The sequence below is a fragment of the Schistocerca nitens genome, chromosome 9, assembly GCF_023898315.1.
Source record: "Schistocerca nitens isolate TAMUIC-IGC-003100 chromosome 9, iqSchNite1.1, whole genome shotgun sequence".
NCBI lineage: Eukaryota > Metazoa > Arthropoda > Insecta > Orthoptera > Acrididae > Schistocerca > Schistocerca nitens.
Genome location: NC_064622.1, coordinates 508,181,052 through 508,200,919, shown reverse-complemented (window position 1 = coordinate 508,200,919; position 19,868 = coordinate 508,181,052). Strand labels below are relative to the sequence as shown.

General features: G+C 42.6%; 1 protein-coding gene across 2 annotated transcripts in view; it reads right to left on the bottom strand.

The window, feature by feature from the left end:
- Positions 1-2,990: 2,990 nt before the first annotated feature.
- LOC126203028 (origin recognition complex subunit 3) overlaps positions 2,991-19,868 on the bottom strand; it is a 122,875-nt gene continuing 105,997 nt past the window's right edge. For both annotated transcript variants that reach the window (XM_049937266.1, XM_049937267.1), the window contains exons 12-13: positions 4,997-5,202; positions 2,991-3,847 (exon numbers count right to left, since the gene is read on the bottom strand). In XM_049937266.1, the coding sequence (XP_049793223.1) occupies positions 3,742-3,847; positions 4,997-5,202 (312 nt within the window). In that variant the 3' untranslated portion in view covers positions 2,991-3,741. The remainder of the gene's footprint in view (positions 3,848-4,996; positions 5,203-19,868) is intronic.

The following is a 19,868-nucleotide window of genomic DNA, read 5'->3' as shown; positions in this document are numbered from 1 at the left end:
ACCACTGCATTCTTGGAGTTGGTGCTACTTTTAGAAGGATGTTTTTCTTTGCTGATGGGACGAGGTGGTTACCTGGGTTGTGGGGATGGCTTAGTTAGCTTCTGATGTGGTATGTGGCTTAGGTGGTATGCCCATTGCTGACAGTTTCCGAATTACTTCAGTTTCAGGTGAGGCATTTCCCCCGAAGGTACACCGACAAGTGCACATGCTCATATTTGAATCTGTGGACTGAGTTTGTGTGGATCATTAGACTTAGGAATTGGTATCTTAAGGGCTGATGCAAAAGAAGTAGCAAAAACCGGCAGTTGCACAGCTTAGAAAGCTTTTTTAGCTTCACCATAGAATATGCGTCTCTCGACTTTCAACTCCCGAATTTTCCATTCCTCGTCGTAAACCTCACACTTTCTGCTCCACACTGGGTGTTCCCCAGTGCAGCTTACACATTTCGGAGGAAGTGTACAAGAACTGCCCGATATGTGAGCTGAGCCTCCACAAATGCCACACGTAGCCCTCCCATTACATCCCATAGTGGCACGGCCAAATCTTTGGCATTTGTAGCATCGCATTGGGTTAGGAACAAATAGGGCAAACCTTAAGATGGTTACAGCATGCGAGGATTTGTTCAGTAATTCCCGAGTACTAAATGTTAGAATAAATGTTGCTAATTTTTCCAATTTGCCATCAACTCTCCTCATATAGTTCTGCACTTCCGTGACACCGATACTTTTCCATTCTTCACGTAACTCTGCAGGATCCACTTCCATTAAATCAGAGCAGGTTACCACACCCTCACTAAGGGTTAAGGGTGTTACGCAACTCAGATTCGACGAGGTCGACACCTAAGGCCTTACATCCCAGGAGCTTACGTATTTGGGTTAAATTAACTGTTTCAGCTAGAAGTGGGGCATTACGAGGTCTTCTCACACTTTTTAGAGACCCAGCAATACCTTCCAATGCCTTGCAAATACAGAAAGGGGAGACCTTCTCAAAGGTTCCCACTGTTCACTTGATTACAATGAAAGTGTTGTGGCACACTAATGCCCGGTGACTTCTTTTTGGGAGGACTCACCAACCGAGCTCTCTTTGATGAATACCTGACAGTACGCTCATCCCGTCAGTAGTAGTAGTAGTAGTAGTAGTAGTAGTTTGATGAGACCGTTCCACAGGGATCCCATTAGATGCCAGGGAAACAACTGCCGACCCAGGCAGAGCCCTGCATGCCTGAGCAAGCCTTATGCAACTGGGGGGTGGCAGGTGCCCCAGAGGTTGCCTACTAGAGACTGTTTTACCCCAACAGCCATTCACCTTATCAGCACGTAGCACACCTTGAGGTTGAGGTTTTTTATAAGGGTGTGCCTTCCTCACAGTCCAGGCAGTGAAGCCAAGACCCCCATTCTCCAAAACACACAAATTCCACCTCTGTGCCGCACGGTGGATGCTGAAGCGTGCCCAGAGCTTACGGTGACAGAGGGCTGACGGTGCTTACCAGTCCCCAGCTCAGGAACCCTGGAGCTGCCAAGCCTGTACACAGCAAGCGAATGCTGAGGCCCTGGGGGAACATTAATGGTAGACATTGAAGCAACTCTGAGGCAGGCTGCTAGATTTGTTCCTGGTAGGTTCGAACAACATATAAGTGTTATGCAGATGTTTAGGGAACTCAAATGGAAATCCCTGGAGGGAAGGCAACATTCTTTTCGAGAAACACTATTGAGAAAATGTAGAGAACTGGCATTTGAAGCCAACTGCTGTACGATTCTACAGCCACCAAGGACTACAGAGATAAGATACGAGAAATTGGGGCTCATATGGAGGCATATAGACAGTTGTTTTTCCCTTGCTCTAAATGCAAGTGGAACAGGAAAGGAAATGACATGTGCTGGTAGTACTTGGTACCCTCCGCCCTGCACCATACGGTGGCTAGCAGAGTGTCTATGTAGACGTAGATGTAGAAGTATGTCATTTTCTGTACGGTGAAATATTATTTCTTAATTATTGTTATTTATGTCTTAATTTTGCAGAGTGGCATTATGTGGCAGACCTTCCATTCTGATAGCACTTCACACTGTATTGTCACAATATTCTTCCTGTGTTACATATTTTTATGAACTTTTTCCGCACTTTTAATCACTTAGATATGGTTGAAGAACATTAGATGACAATTTCAAAGAAAGGTATTTTACTTTTGCTGATATTCTCTTGTTATGTCATCTTACTTTTGTCCAGTCAAAAACACCTGACAAAGTACAAGACTTGCAATTCAACTTTTTGTAAAGAGGATGCCAATTAACATAATAAAAATATGTAAATGTTAATTCACAAGATGGTGCCATGCACTACATTCTCACACAGCACCTGTATGGTTGAAAAAAATGTTTTCAAATGTTTTGGAAAAGTTAAATAAATATTATGCCCACCTAAATTTTTATACATGGTCCAACAGAAATGGAACATGACTACTTGTATTATTAGTGAACTAACTGTCATGGTGTGTAAGTGCATAATGATTCTAGCTCCATAAACATCTATCTACTCAGAGGCAATGGATGATCACTTTACTACACATATGATCTTAAAGGCAGAAACTTTATAGTTCCTGCCCTGGTGCACAGAAAACGAGATGCAGATGTATGTGGACTAAAATAGTGCTACTTTGAAGGCAGCTATCACTAATTCAACATATTTTCAAAGTATTCAAATTTGTAAAGTCAGTATTATTTCCTCAATGTTGTTACTTGTACTCAACAATCTCTGGTAGAGCCCAAGAATCCGCCTGCAATGAACCGATTGTCCACTGTCATCGAGTTGAAGAATTCTGATGAAACTCACAGTGTAAAGACACTATTCGAGGCAAAAAAGACAACAAGTAGATGCTTAATCTCATTTCTTTTTGTCAGATCTTTTATATTTATGAAATATTTTATAATGCACTAAGTTCATAAAAGTAATATATTCCACACACATATGTGATTATTAGAAAATATGAACAGTAGTAAATGTAGTGCTGTAATATTCTTTGAGAAAAATCTTTGGCACAAATGATAGACCACACATTCTGTTTGGTGTTACGGCAGAATCAGATTTTTCACAATTAATTTGCTCAAAATCAGTAACATTCATTACGGACAAATTTGGATTCTAATGCTGCAGAAAAATCTTTCACGATTAACTGTCCCATAGAGATCAGTTACAAACTGAATATTGCTGTCATGTTAATGTATTGTGGTTTAAGACAAAAGCAAAAAATAGAAAAACTGGAATATCCAGTATAAATGATGCACCGATAAGACTGCACAATACACTCAGCATATAGTCTGATGCATTCATTGTCCTTTACATTTTATAAAATTTAGTGCAGGTCAGAATTACCATGGAAAAAAGTCAGAAAAACTTAATTACAAATTGTTATCTCCCAACTTTTATTCTTATTATTTCTGGTTAAGTGATAACAAAAACAATGGGAAACATTAGTATCATACAGAAGTGTGCATCTCCTATTTCTGTTCATTTACATTGTTGAAAGGTTTACGTGGAAATGTTTTTGACAAATAAAAATTAAAATTTGTTTTCTTTCCATGAGGTTCTACAACAATTATCCTTCCAACACACATCTTTTAATACACATACTACATCCCTATTAACCTCTATTTTCACTGTTACAGAAAACAAACATCATTCTGTCTCTCAGTGTGTGTAGATGCTCTCATAAAAAGTGAAAGCCAACTTGATTACTGAGCACAGCTCTTAGCAGCTACCCCACGTCAGTCTTGCAACATGGTCCATTTTCCTTTTGGTGGTTCGTATAAATCCAAGTAACTGAAGTTCATTTACAGCTTGAGTAAATCGGGCTCTGTAATTTCACTAAGGAAAAATAATCAATAAATAAAGCTCATATTTCATTGCAGAAACATAACAGATTTGTTGCATACAAATTTTCACAACCAAGAGGGAATACAGAATAAGAGCAATTACATTCTGAAACTTTATTCATTTATTATGAATATTACTCTACAACATAAATCTCATTTTGTATGAAAGAGGTTACACTGAGAGCTATCGCACAAAAGCCCACCCTAATTCTGCTAACTCAGACATGGACATCAGATTGGTCAACAAACTGGTTACAGCAGACAGCCAAATATGTGCAACAAATGACAAATTTCTTATATTTTGAACATAGAGCTGTTCAAGATATAATCACAGAACTGGAATATCAGGTATGTCATCAGTAGGGACCATATTCAATGGTAAATATGATTGGAAAATTCCATGTATCTTGCAAACACTGATGCAGCTGGTTCCACATATTCAGTTCTTGTCACAGATTTGGTGAAAGAGGAACAGTTCAAGAGCAATTACAACATGGAAGTTAAGGGCTGTAACATCCTCTATGCAACTCTGATAGCACTCTACAGAAAAGATACAATAAAACTCCAGCTACGGTGTGAACAGAAGCTATGGCAGAGTTGCATTATGTTATGTGTTCCAGTAAGGCAGATTTGAAGTCTCTGTCACAGGTCTTTGAAACATTTACGACTTTCATTTGAGTCATGGAATTACCCTTTCAAAGTTTGGCTGGCTGAATCATCAATAAACTTGAATGGAAGGAAAAATAATTGCACACACAATCTCCTTTCTTTACAGTGTGTCAAAGCAACAAAATTTGTCCCAAATTACATAGAATCACAACACATTTACCAAGAAAACAAGTACATAAATGGATAGTTGTACAAAACTTTGCCAAAAAATAATGTGTTAGGAAAGTATCAAAGGATGAGCAATTTCCTTTCAGGTTACTGGTCACTACAAGAGAAATTTTTGACAGCACTTTTCTGGGTCTGTATTAAAATCTTGTTTCAAATTTATCATACACAAGAAGTATGAGGTGAACATTTGTAAAGCTACTGCTTAATTTAACACGGTAAAGACAAAATAATTTGTAAAAATTGAATAAATGAATAATTAATGTAAAAAATGAAAATTTTTAGTGAAAGGATACTGTATATGAGGATCAATATTTGAGTTAGGGCTGTCTTCATCACCATCATCACGATCTTCTGCAGGATTTGCTACAGCTGCAAAAGCCTGAAGCCAATCAGCAAGTGAAATGAAACGCCCACTTTCCAAGTGTAGCTTAAATGCGATGCAAAGGTCAACCATAGATGGCAGAATAGTTCCTGGCTCTGAAATCTTACAGCAGTCACACTGTAATCATAAAAGTGTGTTACTATATATACTGCAGTGTGTAAGAAATGATAAACTGATAAATATAAACTCTAAACATAAAAAAATAAAAGTGAATATTACAATCTTCATCATAATCGTGAAAAAAATCTTGCATCAAAAACATGTTGTAATGGTCTGCCCTAACATATATAAAACACTTGCAATTATCATGATTGGCACATAGTTATCAGTTGCTTTGCAGAAACATTAAGCTATGGAATGCATCACAGCTCCAAATAAACAATGTTAAATGTTTCTAAATATTTAAATATTTTAAGAAATCTTCTGAATGCTGTAGAATTTAAAACAACTGATGTAACTAAAAAATTAAGTATGCTGTACTTATCACAACAATTTCTAACAAAAAACTATACTAAGCTCATTACTTTTACCAAAAATTACTTAAAAAAAAAACAAAGAGGAAAATGAATGAGAAGGATTAATGTTGTATTTCTGGGTGTTCAGCTGAACTTTTGTTTCCATTATATGCACAATATTTCGACAATCAATCCACAGGTACACCAGAGACACACACTCTCTCTCTCTCTCTCTCTCTCTCTCTCTCTCTCTCTCTCTGGCTTCTTTTACCAGTGTACTGATTAAAACATTATTTAAACCCTCTTGGAGAGAGAAATTCCACACCTACTCTGGCATGCCACGAACCACTGTGGAGTGCATCACAGAGGAAACTTCCCATCATGAGCACTCGTAAAAATTCATCCCAGAGAGCAAAATTCCGTGATTGTCAGATTGTCATATTTGATATGACTCATTGAGCGAGTATGGGAATATGTGTTGCAATAGGAACAAAACTGATAAGATGAAGATAAAACTTATTTAATCTCAAATGACTGAGTTAAAATCCAACACCAGAAAATACAACAATATAAAATAGGATAGATTGCTACTCAGTATATAGAAGAGGCACTGAGTGGCAGAGGGGCACATTTAAAGAAGCTATCAGCCCAAGTCCTTCATCAGATTGAAACAAATACATACATTCACTTTTCTAGTAGTGGTGCTAGATGGTGATAGTTCACAGTGAGAGTACGAGACGAAGAGTACGGACAGTCTCTTGAGGTGGCATCATGCATTTTACTTTTAGTGCTGACGGATAGCAGTGGTCTAAGTGCACTCCCACTCCAGTCTGTCACATACACCCTCTGTCCAACCCGCATGGCTGTACAGTTCTTCCTTCCCCTTCTCCGTTTTTCCCCTCTCCTCTTTTGCCACTATAGCACAGCCTCCTAATGCTGAACCTATCAACTCACTCACATGCTTCGACAAGCAGCACTGCAGCGCCGTTCCCCATCCCTACCCTCCTATGCCCCCCCCCCCTTTTTCCCCTTTCTCCATCCCGCATCTCTTCTGTACTTCTGATACTAACCCGAGCCGAGCTCGATGCTCACCACAATTGCAGTCTAGTATTGGCGTCTGGAAATGACATCAGTCACATGTGTGCACGAGAGAGTGAGATGCGAATATGTGTGTTTTGTCCATATCTTACAGAGAACTCGGTCCCACAGCTGATAATATGGAGCAGTCTTCTTTCAATGGGTGTTTCTCTTTAGAGTAAAGTTGATTAAATGAAATCTTCTTAAAAGTAGTGAGGTCGGACACAGATATAGCAGCCTATCAAGACAATGTAAATTTCATATGCTCGGGAAACATCCTGAACACATATTTCAAACAGTTCGAAAAAAACTGCCTAAAGGGCCATAGAAATTGAAATTTTTGCTTTAAAAAACAAAACCCCATTTGGGTAGTATGAAATACCCACATCTATAATCAATAGAGTTTATAATGTCATTTCACAATCACTGCCAGTTATCATAAACCGATCTTTTGAGCAAGGATGTTTTCCAAATGTATTACAATATACAATCACCATTCAAAAAGTGATCAACAGGAGATATGGGAAATTACCGCCCTATCTCTCTTCAGTCAGTACTTTCTAAATTATTTGAAAAGGTTGCAGCAAAACAAATTCAAAAATTTCTTACAGTGAATGACATAATTTTTACAAACCAGTTCAGATTACAGCACGCAAAAAGCAATGTAAATTCATTCAAAGAGTTTACTCAAAAGATATGTTCCTCACTAGATAAGGGTAGAAACGTCACAAGTATATCTAACACAGGCTTTCGATTCTGTGAGTCTCTCGTTACTTCTATGCAAATTATTTGATCTATGGAACCAGAGACACTGCTTTACAATGGTTCACCTCTTTCTTAATGGATAGATTAATTACAACTTCAAATTCAAGAAATTACTTCTCAAAATAGAAAAGTATTGTCCAAGAATTCCTGCACAGTTCATTATCAGATCCCCACCTGTTCCTTTTCTACATAAATGACCTACCACTTGCTACTGGTGTTAATTCAGTTTTACTTGATGACGAGAAATCAGTTCTAATTGAAAATTAGGTGCCTGAAAGAATTCCAGAAAGTATCATAAATACTTCAGAGAAATTTCAACCTTGGTTTTATCAAAATGGACTGAAACTAAATGTAACTAAAACCGAAAGGATGCAATTTGAAGCTAAATTGTTAGAATGAAGTGAAATAAAGGTAACTTGCAATGATGAGGATATCACTGAAGCAAACCACATGCAGTTCGTAGTCCTAAAACTTGGTAAAAATTTAAATTGGAAGGTACACACAAACTGGTTAGCAAACAAACTTAACAGCCTAGCTTTTGTGATGTATATTTTGTCAGGTGTCACAATCATAGACATCGGAAAGTTAGTCTACCACTTTTGCTTTGAGTCAGTTATTCATTACGGCATGATCTTGCTGTGGGGAATTTCAGCAAATGTCATGAGACTCATAGTATCACAATTTGGAAATGTGTAGCCAAATAGTGGGCATCATGTCGACCACACTCTCTATTCCTTCCCCATACACATGATTTATTGTTGTTCTTGTATAAAATTCAACATATACTTAACTCTTTCCATTTCGACCACAACTGCAGCAATCATCACAGAGAGAATTTTGTACTTTCAACACATCATTAAAACTCCGTGCTCAAACACCAGAGTATATGGATTAAAAATTTACAATAAAATAAAAAGGCAGTCATATCAAGGATTTAGATCACTCTATACCTGTCTGGTGGAAAAGTGTTACTGTTCCACTGACAACTTCTTTGAGGATAGTTTACAGTATGAACAAGGAAATTATATATTTACTTTTGCATTCTGTAAACTGTAGTATGGAAATGCATAGCAACATCTCAGAAATGAACATAACATAATATAAGAAAATCCTGATATGTCTCCAACACATCAAATCAACAACGATTTGAAATTGTATGTTATGAGATGAATAAATCTACCTACTGCCTACCTACCTGCCATTCTGTTCAAGATACCTCATTATGTTTGAACTCAGCATATGCTTTAATATTGTTCAACAGATGCATATCAAAAGGTACTTTCACGAATGATTTCTGCTCTGCTCCTTGTAAACAGATCTTAACTGTGCTGTCTTCCAACAATTGTGCAAAGTCTTTCCATTTGAGGGATCTGTGGCATATTATGATTAAAATAAGGGCTAACATTTACTAAGTTTATTCACCACAGCAATGCACACAGCTAATACCAGTTGGTGCTGAGGCAACTGTTTACTACTGGGTGCTGCCAGCTTCGAATAAGTCCTTAAAATTTAAAACAATTTTCATTTCCTGGGAACATAAATTTTAAAGAACATTTACGTAAACTGCTTAAACATGTATAGATCTGTCTATTTAGGAGATGACTGCCAGCTGATTGGAGTGTTAGACGTGTACTGCTAAACAGAAGAGACTGTTGGAACAGAGAGCAGTCGTAATGCATGCAAGTGAAAATGCTCTTCCCTTGATGACTAATGGAGTCATCACAACAACATGTTATGATAAATATCCTTTTCACAATTATTTCTTTATCGTGTTATTGTCTGAGTGTCAGGAGTGTCTCTTTCTAGATAATTCAGGCGTGTGGTATTTTACTGTCACTGGGGATCAGTGCAAGTGTCTGGATAAACTGGCGTCATTATACAGATTCACAGAGCAGTTAAAGTAATCTTCATCTTTTGGAGGAAGCTGCTTTATATAAACAAGTTTGTGTTTCTGTGGAACACTTACAAGTTGAAGAGTAGTAATTTAAAGTAGACCTTTGTATTCAGCTATTTATGCAGTCAACTGCCTTTTGGGGCATTATGAAAATGTTTTCTTTTGAAGTTGTTTTATAATGTTAAAAACTTCATTTGCTTTCATCTTTGGACTTGATCTTCACAGCAGTGTAATATTATGCCAAAAATAGCTACAGACATTTTAGCATGCTTGCCTCTGAGTATCTTAAGTAGCAGATAGGTTTTGTTTTGTTTGTTTTTTCTTTTGTTTTAGGGTGCTAAAATAACTAGGGTCATACACACCCATGTCAGAAAATTAGAACACTAAGACAAAAAAGGAGTTACAAGCGACTACACGTTAAGCCCAACAGAAGGAAAGACGGTTAAACACATGGTCTTTGTCTTGGAGAAAGACCTGCAAAATACGCCGTAGAGACAATGGAGGTCCTGAACTAAATATTAGTTTCCCATTCTGGTACGATGGATAAAAAGTCAAACAGTCAACAGCTCAAGCACCGTTTGCTAAAATGGACGACACCTCAGACAGCAAACGTGCAGTAGAAAGTAAGTGATTAAAAGAGGGCTTTGAGTCAGGAAATGGTGAACTGTCAAAGATTGATTATAATGAGCACAAAGCAGTGGCCGATCACCACTTAACACATGGTGATGGCTAAAAAGATAGTGCCCAATATGCAACTTTGCTAAGATGATCTCCTCGCGGTAAGAGGGCTGAGAGGAGGTTGGCCAAGCAGCTGGGAAAGGTTTAATCCCCAAGAGCTTATTCCTATGAAGGGAAGACCAGTGGTGATACCGAAGTGACACCACCTGCTAACAACACGGAGATCATCAGAAGGAATGGAAGAACTAGTGACCGAGTTAGGAGGACTGCAGTCTTGGCAGCAGCATCGGCAGCCTCATTTCCCGTCAAACCAACATCACCAGGGATCCACATTAACATCACAGTGGCTCCCTCAAGACTGAGCAAATGGAAGCTTTCTTGGACACTGCAATATGGGATGGACTGCGTACAGCATACATAGGCTTTGAAGGGCACCGAGAGAATCAGAGCAGATGGCACAAGTGATAAGTCTGTGTCACCGGATGTACTGCGTGGCCTGATAGAGGGTAAAGAGCTCTGCTGTAAATACTGAGCAGCATTCCAGAAGCTGATACCAAAAATATTCGGTGCCAATGGGGAAAGCATATCCAACACCACGGTCAGTCCGAGACCCATCAGAGTATACATAAGTACTAACACTAAGTTCCGTGCAAAGATCGAGAAACTTACACTAATAGGTGAAGGGCTCACACCCACTGGGAAAGCAGCAGATAACGTGTAGTTAAGCTGCAGGAGCAATAGCCAAACAAAAACTCCAGGAATTAACAGAGACGAGAGACACGCCCCATACGAGCAGTCAAAGGGGTCATCGAAGGAGGTGGCACAGATGGGTGGCCGGACTTAGCAGACAAATTGCATACATACCTGCCGACGATAACATGGCGTCAGTATGACAGCAGTAGTTCGGCAGCTTCTGCATACAGACTTTAAACCGGGCTAGTTTAAAAGGTGCCAGTGGCCAAATGTATGCCACAATGCTGTCCTGTATTTAAACTATGTAAGATGGAGGGACGTGCAGATGCATAAATGAAATACCTGTAGTCTAACTGCGAACAGGCAAGGGATCAGTACAAATGGAGGAGGGTGGTCAGGTCCGCTCCCCAGGAAGAACCGCTGAGGACACAAGGACACTGAGGGACCGGGTACAGTGGGTGGCCAGGTAAAACACGTGGGAAGATAAAGAAAGTTTCCTATCAAGTATGAGCTCCAGGAATTTCGTAGTCTCAGCGAATGGAAGAGCAATGTGTCCAAGATGTAAAGACAGTGGAATAAACTCATCATGCCACCAGAAATTCATAGAAACGGTTTTATCACTGGAAAAGAAAAAGCCGTTGTCGATGCTCCACGAGTAAAGCCAATCGAGACACTGCTGAAGGAGACAAGTCCATGGAGAGTTACAACAGACTGTAAAATTGTCAACAAAAAGGGAGCCAGAGATGCCGACCAGGAGACAGGCCATAATAGGGTTAATGGCAGTAGCAAAGAGGACAACATTCAGAACGGAGCTATGAGGCACCCTGCTTCCCTGGATAAAGATGCCCGACAAGGCAGAACCTACATGTAACTTGTAAACTCTGTATGCCAATTCTCCTGCAGGTGTCACATGCTTTCTCCGATTCGAAAAACATGGCTGCAGTCTGGTGTTTCCACAGAAAACCGTTCATGAAATGGAACACAAAGTGACGAGATGGTCAGTTGCAGAACAGTGTGTTCAAAATCCACGTTGTGGAGTGGTTAGCAAATTGTGAGACTCAAGCCACCATACCATCCAGGGCATGAATTATATGTTCCATCACCTTGCAAATACATCTGGTGAGAGAAATGGGGCGGTAGCTGGAAAGAAGGTGTTTGTCCTTACCAGCCTTAGCTATGTCTTCACACCAGCACCTGGAGAACATGTCATCTACCCAGAGGTGACTGTACGTATGAAGGAGAAAGTGCTTGCCTGCAAGAAAGAGCTGCTGTAACATCTGAATGTGAACACTGTCCGGCCCTTGGGCAGAAGATCAGGATGAAGTGGGAGCATGATTTAGCTCCCTCATAGTAAAGGCGACATTTTAGCATTCAGGATTCTGAAAAGAGAAGGTTATCACCCGAACCACCTCCACACTTTTCCTATGGAGGAAGGCAGGGTGATAGTGGGTGAAGCTTCAAATCTCCACAAAAAGTGTCCCAAGGTGTTGGAGACAGCAATGGGGTCCACAACGACATCTCCTAAGGTCACACCTAAAATTCGGCACTGGATCGGTCCCATAGAGTCGGCGGAGGCTGGCCAACACAATGGAAGAGGGAGTGGAACTGTTAATAGAACTAATAAATGAAATCCAGCTAGCTTTTTTGCTATCATGAAGAATGCAACGATACTGTGCACGCAACATAACTAATTCAGTTCTACATTGTAGGATGATGGTGAAAAATGTGGAGAGCACACCACCGCCTTTGAATTGCATCGTGCCACACTTCAGTCCACCAAGGACCGGGATACGGTGCAGTAAAGGTGCAACGCAAGGAATGGAAAGTCCCTCTTTTTTTTACTACGGTTTTCGGATTCAAAACTGCTACGGTCAGAAGCACCCATTCTGTACCTTAGTGAAGGGTAAAAAACTGAAATCTGTATCAGCAGCAATGGGAGCAAAACTCAAGGACGAGGGAAACTAAAAACAAAAGGAAATCTTAGAAAACTGATATTGAAGCAGGGTTGGTTTCCCCAAAAAGAGCTTCAAATGACCAATGTCATCTCACTGACACTGTTAAACTCGAGGACACGATCGGCTGAGTACATGTCATCTGCTATAATGGAAGATATATCAGGTGACAGCTGCAAATGGGTGCACAGCGGATTAAAATAGGGGCCATGAAGTAAAAGATGTCTCACCATCCACGGTTGAGAGCAGGGGAGACAAAGCGGGGGAGCATCGCTACTTAAAATGTTTCAATGGCTATTTGACAGTACCCAATCCAGAGTCTAATAAAAAGCACCTCCTCCAGACAATGAGGTCAGGAGGAAGAAGTCCAAGCACAGGGAAGATGTTTTACGTCCCGCAATTTATTATCAGGAGTGCAAACCAATGTGTGTGCCACGAAAGAGCAACATGATGATGTAAAATGCTCTGTAGATCGGCAAAGGGAACCGTGTGAACAGTGGGCCGAGGAAAAAAGACTGCAGCCTTTGCTGCTATATCAGCTTCCTCATTCCCGCGAATACCAACATGCCCTCTGATCCAGAGGAATGCCACAGAGACGCCCCCCAAGTGGAGCATGTGGAGGCAGTCCTGAATCTGGTGGACCAAAGGGTGCATGGGATAAAGAGCTTGGAAGTTGAGAAGAGAGCTGAGGAAATCCGAGCATATAATGTACTGTATCCGCTTATGGTGACGGATGTATTGGACAGCCTAGAGAACAGCGTAAAGCTCCGCAGTAAAAACCTAACACTGGTCAGGAAGCCGAACTCTAATAGGGGTGTTGCCAATGATATAGGCACTCCCAACACAGAAGGTGGTCTTTGAGCTGTCAGTCTAAATAAATATGGCATCCTCCATCTGTGCGCACAGAGCAGCAAATGACTGACAATAAACTATGGGGAGTACTATCCTTGGGAAGCTGGCAAAGATCACGGAGAAGGCAGGTCCAGGGGTGAAGTTTTAGGAAATTGGAAGGAAAGGGAATGTAGCAGTTGACGGAGGCGGACTTCTGGTGGTAGTACAGAGGAAGAGCGACTGCATACCCTACATCCAAGGAGGTATCAAAAAAAAGAGCACGGGTCAGATAAGCAGGCACAGAAGACAGATGAGTAGCCTAACAACTCAGAAGGACAGCTCGCCAATTGGACAGCAGAGGTTCAGCAGTCTCAGTGTAAAGGTTCTCCATGGGGATGGTGTAGAAAGCTGCAGACGTCAAACACAATCCACGGTGGTGGACAGAGTCTAGATGTCGAAGAATATATGGCCATGTAGAGGAGTAAACTATGCTTCCATAGTCCAATTTCGAGTGCTCTGAGGTGCTATATAGGTGGAGGAGGACCACTCAGTCCGGTCCCCAGGAGGTACCACACAGAACATGGAGGGTGTTGAGAGACTGCAGACAGCAAGCCGGAAGGTATGAAATGTGGGAAGAACAGCACAGTTTCCTGTCAAACACAAGTCTCAAGAACTTGGTGACATCCGTGAACTGCTTATAGTGGATACATTTGGCCGACGTAGGATGATGATGGAAACGCAAAGAGAACATCTTTGCTCATGTACTGCGTCATGGGACACCTTGTTCTACCAAGGAACTGTGTGTGTGTGTGGGGGGGGGGGGGGGGTGGACCAGGTCAAAGAGGAGGTATGAGATATTGAACGTTACACGGTGCATAGATGACAGTTGTGGCTGTAATTGAAGGACACATAGAATATGGTCACTCGGGTGTGTATCAGCAAGAGCAAACCATTCAAAGCACCAAGCTAGCTGAACAGTACTGACCGAAAGGTCCAAATGAGTGACAAAAAAATAGGTTCCCCAATGTTGAGGCAAACAAGATCTGCTTGGTGGAAGAGGTCAAAAAATAGAGAGCCTCTCGGACAAGGACACGCTGTTCCCCAAAGCGAGTTGTGGGTGCTGAAGTCCCCAATCAGCAAATAGGGTGGGAGAGGGGCTGACCAAGATGAAAGAGATTGGCTCTTGCCATTGGTGTGGATGACAGAATGGATATGTTACAAAGGGAGAAGTTGTATACAGAAAGGGAAAGACATACAGCGACAGCTTGGAAGGAACTGTTTAAGGGGATTGGGTGACAATAGATAGTATCATGGAGAAGAATCTCAAGTCCCCCGTGTGCCGGAGTACCGTCAACAGACGGGAGATCAAATCGGACCGATTGGAAATGAGGGAAGACAAAGTGATCAGGGGGACGTGGACCGAAGATGACCTGGGAGTAGGATCATAAGAGGATCAACAATTCATTCTGACTGGAACAAATTTCACAGATATTCCAATGGATAATGTACCCAAGGTGGACAGAAAAGGGGAAAATCTCACCACAGTTGCCATCAACTCAAAGACCGCTGATAGCCGTTGGCTGACTGCGTGGAACGACATTCAGAAAGGCAGAAGATCCTGATCCATAGGTTGTCTGGCGGCAGCTCCTGCCACCAGTGATTGGCTGGTTGATAGGCCACCAGTGGTGCGTCTCGGCAACACGGAAGATGGCCGAGGGCGGCTACTACTGGGTGCCGCTGCAGAAGAGAGACACCGTGGCAGGGAAGGAGAGGAACTTTTTTTCTTATCAGCCTTCTTAGAAACAGGACGTTGAGATGAGGGAGGAGTTGATGGTTGTGAGATCTGGGTATGTAAAAGCTCTTCATGAGAAGGCTCTTTATTGGAAGTCTGGGCGTCCAATTTTGGGGCCCATGATTTAGCAGGAGCCAATGAAGGTTGACCCTTATAGTGAGCAGGTGATAGCGGGGATAGTGGGCTGGCCGATCTGACAACTGTGGCGCAAAAAGTGAGATCGCAGGTCAGCGTGGCTACCTCCTTAGTAGTTCGAGGAGAGGCAACGACAGTGCTATATTTACCCACTGAGAGCACAGTGGGCTATCTACTGGCGAATAACTTACAAGCAGCAAAGATAGACACCCTTTCCTTCACTCTAACTTCCTGAATAATTTGTTCATCTTTAAAAATAGGCCACTCTCTGAAGGAGGCAGCTCGGTCACCCAAACAGTTGATGCATTTAAAGCGGACCGAAAAGAGATGCAAGAGATCAAAGTGGTCGTGTAGATGCAATTTTGCTTCCTGGAGGCAGAAAACAAGAGGATGCTGCAATTCCAACAGTAAACATAATTCCTCCTTGTTGGATACAACACTGTGAATGTTCCATTGAAGGGGAGTCATAACAGGGAAATGGGAGGAGAGAAAAAATGGAAGAGTTGTCACCTCGGCGGCTGCTGAGTGCCAGCCCTCAAAGACTGACTGCTGCAAGGCCCATAGGCTGGAGGATCCTGCTCCATGACATCTACAGAGATGTTGGCATTCTCACTGGGTTGACCAGCTGATTCCAGGGGAGAGAAATGGTTGGAGGTGCGCACTAGCGAAACGGAGGCCAGCCACGTAAGGGTAACACATAGCGATGCCATGGAATACGATCTCTTAGTCGACAAAGGAGAAGGTCATTTATCTTTATTTGGTTTCTATGCGCCTTTGTGGTTTGCAGATGAGGACTCGGGTGTTTGTTGGCTGGAGGGACATAACAAGTCTCGTGGGAGTATTCCTTCTGCCCTTTCCACCCTGCTGGCTGTGTAGCAGGTGATTTTCCCACCAGAAGCAAACGTTCGTTGCTTGCTGCACAGCTGGAGCAGGAGATGGAGATGCTGCCGTCACAATGGGCAATTTTATGAGCGTGGTGCTGAATTTGATGTCCCAAGTCTGCACGGCCAAGTCCTTCATGGAACGAGATTGGTATTGTAAGGGCTAGATGGTAAAATGCAGTACATCCAACTGTCCAGCAACTTGCGAGTGACAAGGTAAGGCACTTTTTTCATGACCCAGATCTCCTGCATCTCCTGGATGGCCCACTCATCGAGATACATGTGACATTTTTCGGGATGAGGCTACATGGTCACCACTGTAATTGAAGAGATGGTGGGCAATTACCCTAGTGGGCATCCGTACCACAAGTAAAACATTTGTCCAGGTTTCGACAGGACATTTGAGTGTGGTTGTAACATCGACAATGGTAGCAGTACATTGAGTTCACAATGTACGGTCAGACCACACTAAGAACTCAGCTTTTGATGGGCCTCGATACAAAAAGGATAGCAGTGGAGGAGTGAAGCTGCGAGCAATTATGCTTGAGAATCATAATTCATCCCCAAAAGCAAAGTGTCACTGTGTAAACGAGAACAGGATTTCACAGGGCTGGCAATTGTATGAACACTTGTATCAATAATAAATGGTTTAACCATAGCAAAGGCCTGACCACCTTCAGTACACGATACCACGAGGAACTGAGGTGCAGCTGGGAGAGTCTTGGAATCATTAGCCTCAATTTGTGTGTGTTTAGTAAGGGTGTATACGACCCAAGACGACAGGGAGATCCGGGAAAAACCCGGAAATTTCTCATCCGGGAAAAACCCAGGAATTTCTCATCTGGGAAAAACCCGGGAATTTATTTGAATTCTGGGAATTTTTCATTGTTTTAGTTCTCAGGTTTTGTAATTTTGACATCGTAAGAACCGATACTCTAACAAAGTATATTACTGTATCCCACTACTGCAGAATAACACTTCAACAATGAAACAAACGAGAGAAAAAACGAAAATAGCTTAAATTGCAAAGGAAATTCGCCATACACAACAATGACACACAGTGCTCATATAAGCCTCTGCCAACAGCCAAATGTGTCAAAGGCTTTAGAAAGACTATGCATGCTTCGTAACAACAAATTGCCTCCGATGAGCGGGAGGTCACGTCTATCAATTATTCATATGAATCAAACAATGGAAAATCCAGGATGGACTGTAACAATACAAGAGAAGGAAAGTTGCTATTCACCATATAGTGGAGATGCTGAGTCGCGATAAGCACAATAAAAAGATTCACACAATCACAGCTTTCGGCCATTAAGGCCTCTGTCAGCAGTAGACACACACACACAAAGTGCAACTTGCACACAAATCTGCAGTCTCAGACAGCTGAAACTACACTGCGAGCAGCAGCACCAGTGCATGATAGAGTGGCGACTGAGTGGGGGTAAGGAGGAGGCTGGGGCAGGGAGGGGGAGGGATAGTATGGTGGGAGTGGCGGACAGTGAAGTGTTGCAGTTTAGACGCAGGGCAAGAGAGATGGTGCGGAGTGAAGAGGGGCGGAGGGGGGGGGGGGGGGGGTGTAAGTAGCGGAAAGGAGAGAAATAAAAATAAAAAGAAATTAAAAGACTGGGTGTGGCAGTGAAATGACAGCTGTGTAGTGCTGGAATGGGAACAGGGAGGGGGCCGGATGGGTGAGGACAGTGACTAACGAAGGTTGAGGCCAGGACGGTTATGGGACGTAGGATGTATTGCAGGGAAAGTTCCCACCTGTGCAATTCAGAAAAGCTGGTACTGGTGGGAAGGATCCATATGGCACAGGCTGTGAAGCAATCACTGAGGTGAGGGATATCATGTTCGGCAGCGTATTCAGCAACAGGGTGGTCCACTTGTTTTTTGGCCACAGTGTGTCGGTGGCCATTCATGCGGACAGACAGCTTGTTGGTTGTCATGCCTACATAGAATGCAGCACAGTGGTTGCAGCTTAGTCTGTAAATCAGATGACTGGTTTCACAGGTAGCCCTGCCTTTGATGGGACAGGTGATGTCAGTGACCGGAATGGAGTAGGTGGTGGCTGGAGGATGTATGGGACAGGTCTCGCATCTAGGTCTATTACACGGGTATGAGCCATGAGGTAAGGGATTGGGAGAAGGGGTTGTGTAAGGATGGACGAGTATATTGTGTAGGTTCGGCGGACAGTGGGAGAGGTGGGAAGGATAACGGGTAGGAAATTTCTCATTTCAGGGGACGATGAGAGGTAATCGAAATCCTGGTGGAGAATGTAATTCAGTTGCTCCAGTCCCAGATGGTACCGAGTTACGAGGGGAATGCTCCTCTGTGACTGGACTGTGGGACTTTGGGAGGTGGTGGTAAACTGGAAAGATAAGGTGTGGGAGATTTGTTTTTGTACAAGGATGGGAGGATAATTACGGTCAGTGAAGACTTCAGTGAGACCCTCGGTATATTTAGAGAAGGACTGCTTGTCACTGCAGGTGCTACAACCGTGGGTGGCTAGGCTGTACGGAAGGGACTTCTTGGTATGGAATGGGTGGCAGCTGTCGAAGTGGAGGTATTACTGGTGGTTAGTAGGTTTGATATGGACAGAGGTACTGATGTAGCCATCTCTGAGGTGGAGGTCATCATCTAGGAAGGTGGCTTGTTGGGTTGAGTAGGACCAGGTGAAGCAAATGGTGGAGAAGTTGTTGAGGTTCTGGAGGAATGTGAATAAGGTGTCCTCACCTTCAATCCAGATAGCAAAGATGTCATCAATGAATCTGAACCAGGTGAGGGGTTTAGGATTCTGGGCTTTTAGGAAGGATTCCTCTAGATGGCCCATGAATAGGTTGACATAGGATGGTGCCATGCGGGTGCCCATGGCCATACCACGGATTTCTTTGTAGGTAATGCCTTCAAAGGAGAAGTAATGGTGGGTGAGGATATAGATGGTCATGGAGACTAGGGAGGAGGTGGTTGGTTTGGAATCTATAGGGAAAGGTAGTGTTCGATAACAGTAAGGCCATGGGCATTAGGAATGTTAGTGTACATGGAGGTGGCATCAATAGTGACAAGCAGGGAACCGTGTGGTAAAGGGAGAGGAACTGTGGAGAGTCGGTCGAGGAAATGGTTGGTATCTTTTATATAGGAGGATACGTTCCGGGTAATAGATTGAAGGTGTTGGTCTACGAGAGCAGACATTCTCTCAGTGGGGGCACAGTAACCGGCCACAATGGGGCGTCCTGGGTGGTTGGGTTTATGGACTTTAGGAAGCATGTAAGAGACCCTGCTGGATTGTTGGAATGGGATCAATGTGGCATGGTTTGTAGGTGGCAGTATCTGACAGCTGACGGAGTCCTTCTGCCACATAATCCTTTCGGTTCAAAACAACGGTGGTGGAGCCTTTGTCTGCAGGTAGGATTATAAGATCGGGATCAGTTTTTAGATGGTGGATTGTGGTTCTTTCTGCGGATGTAAGGTTAGTATGCATGTTGTGGGATTTGGGGAATGATGGTGAGGCAAGGTTTGAGGATAAGAAATTCTGGAAAGTTAACAGGGGGTGGTTTTGAGGTAGTGGGGGTGGATCACGGTTGGATGGAGGAGTGAACTGAGATAGGCAAGGTTCAATATTGGTCTTTG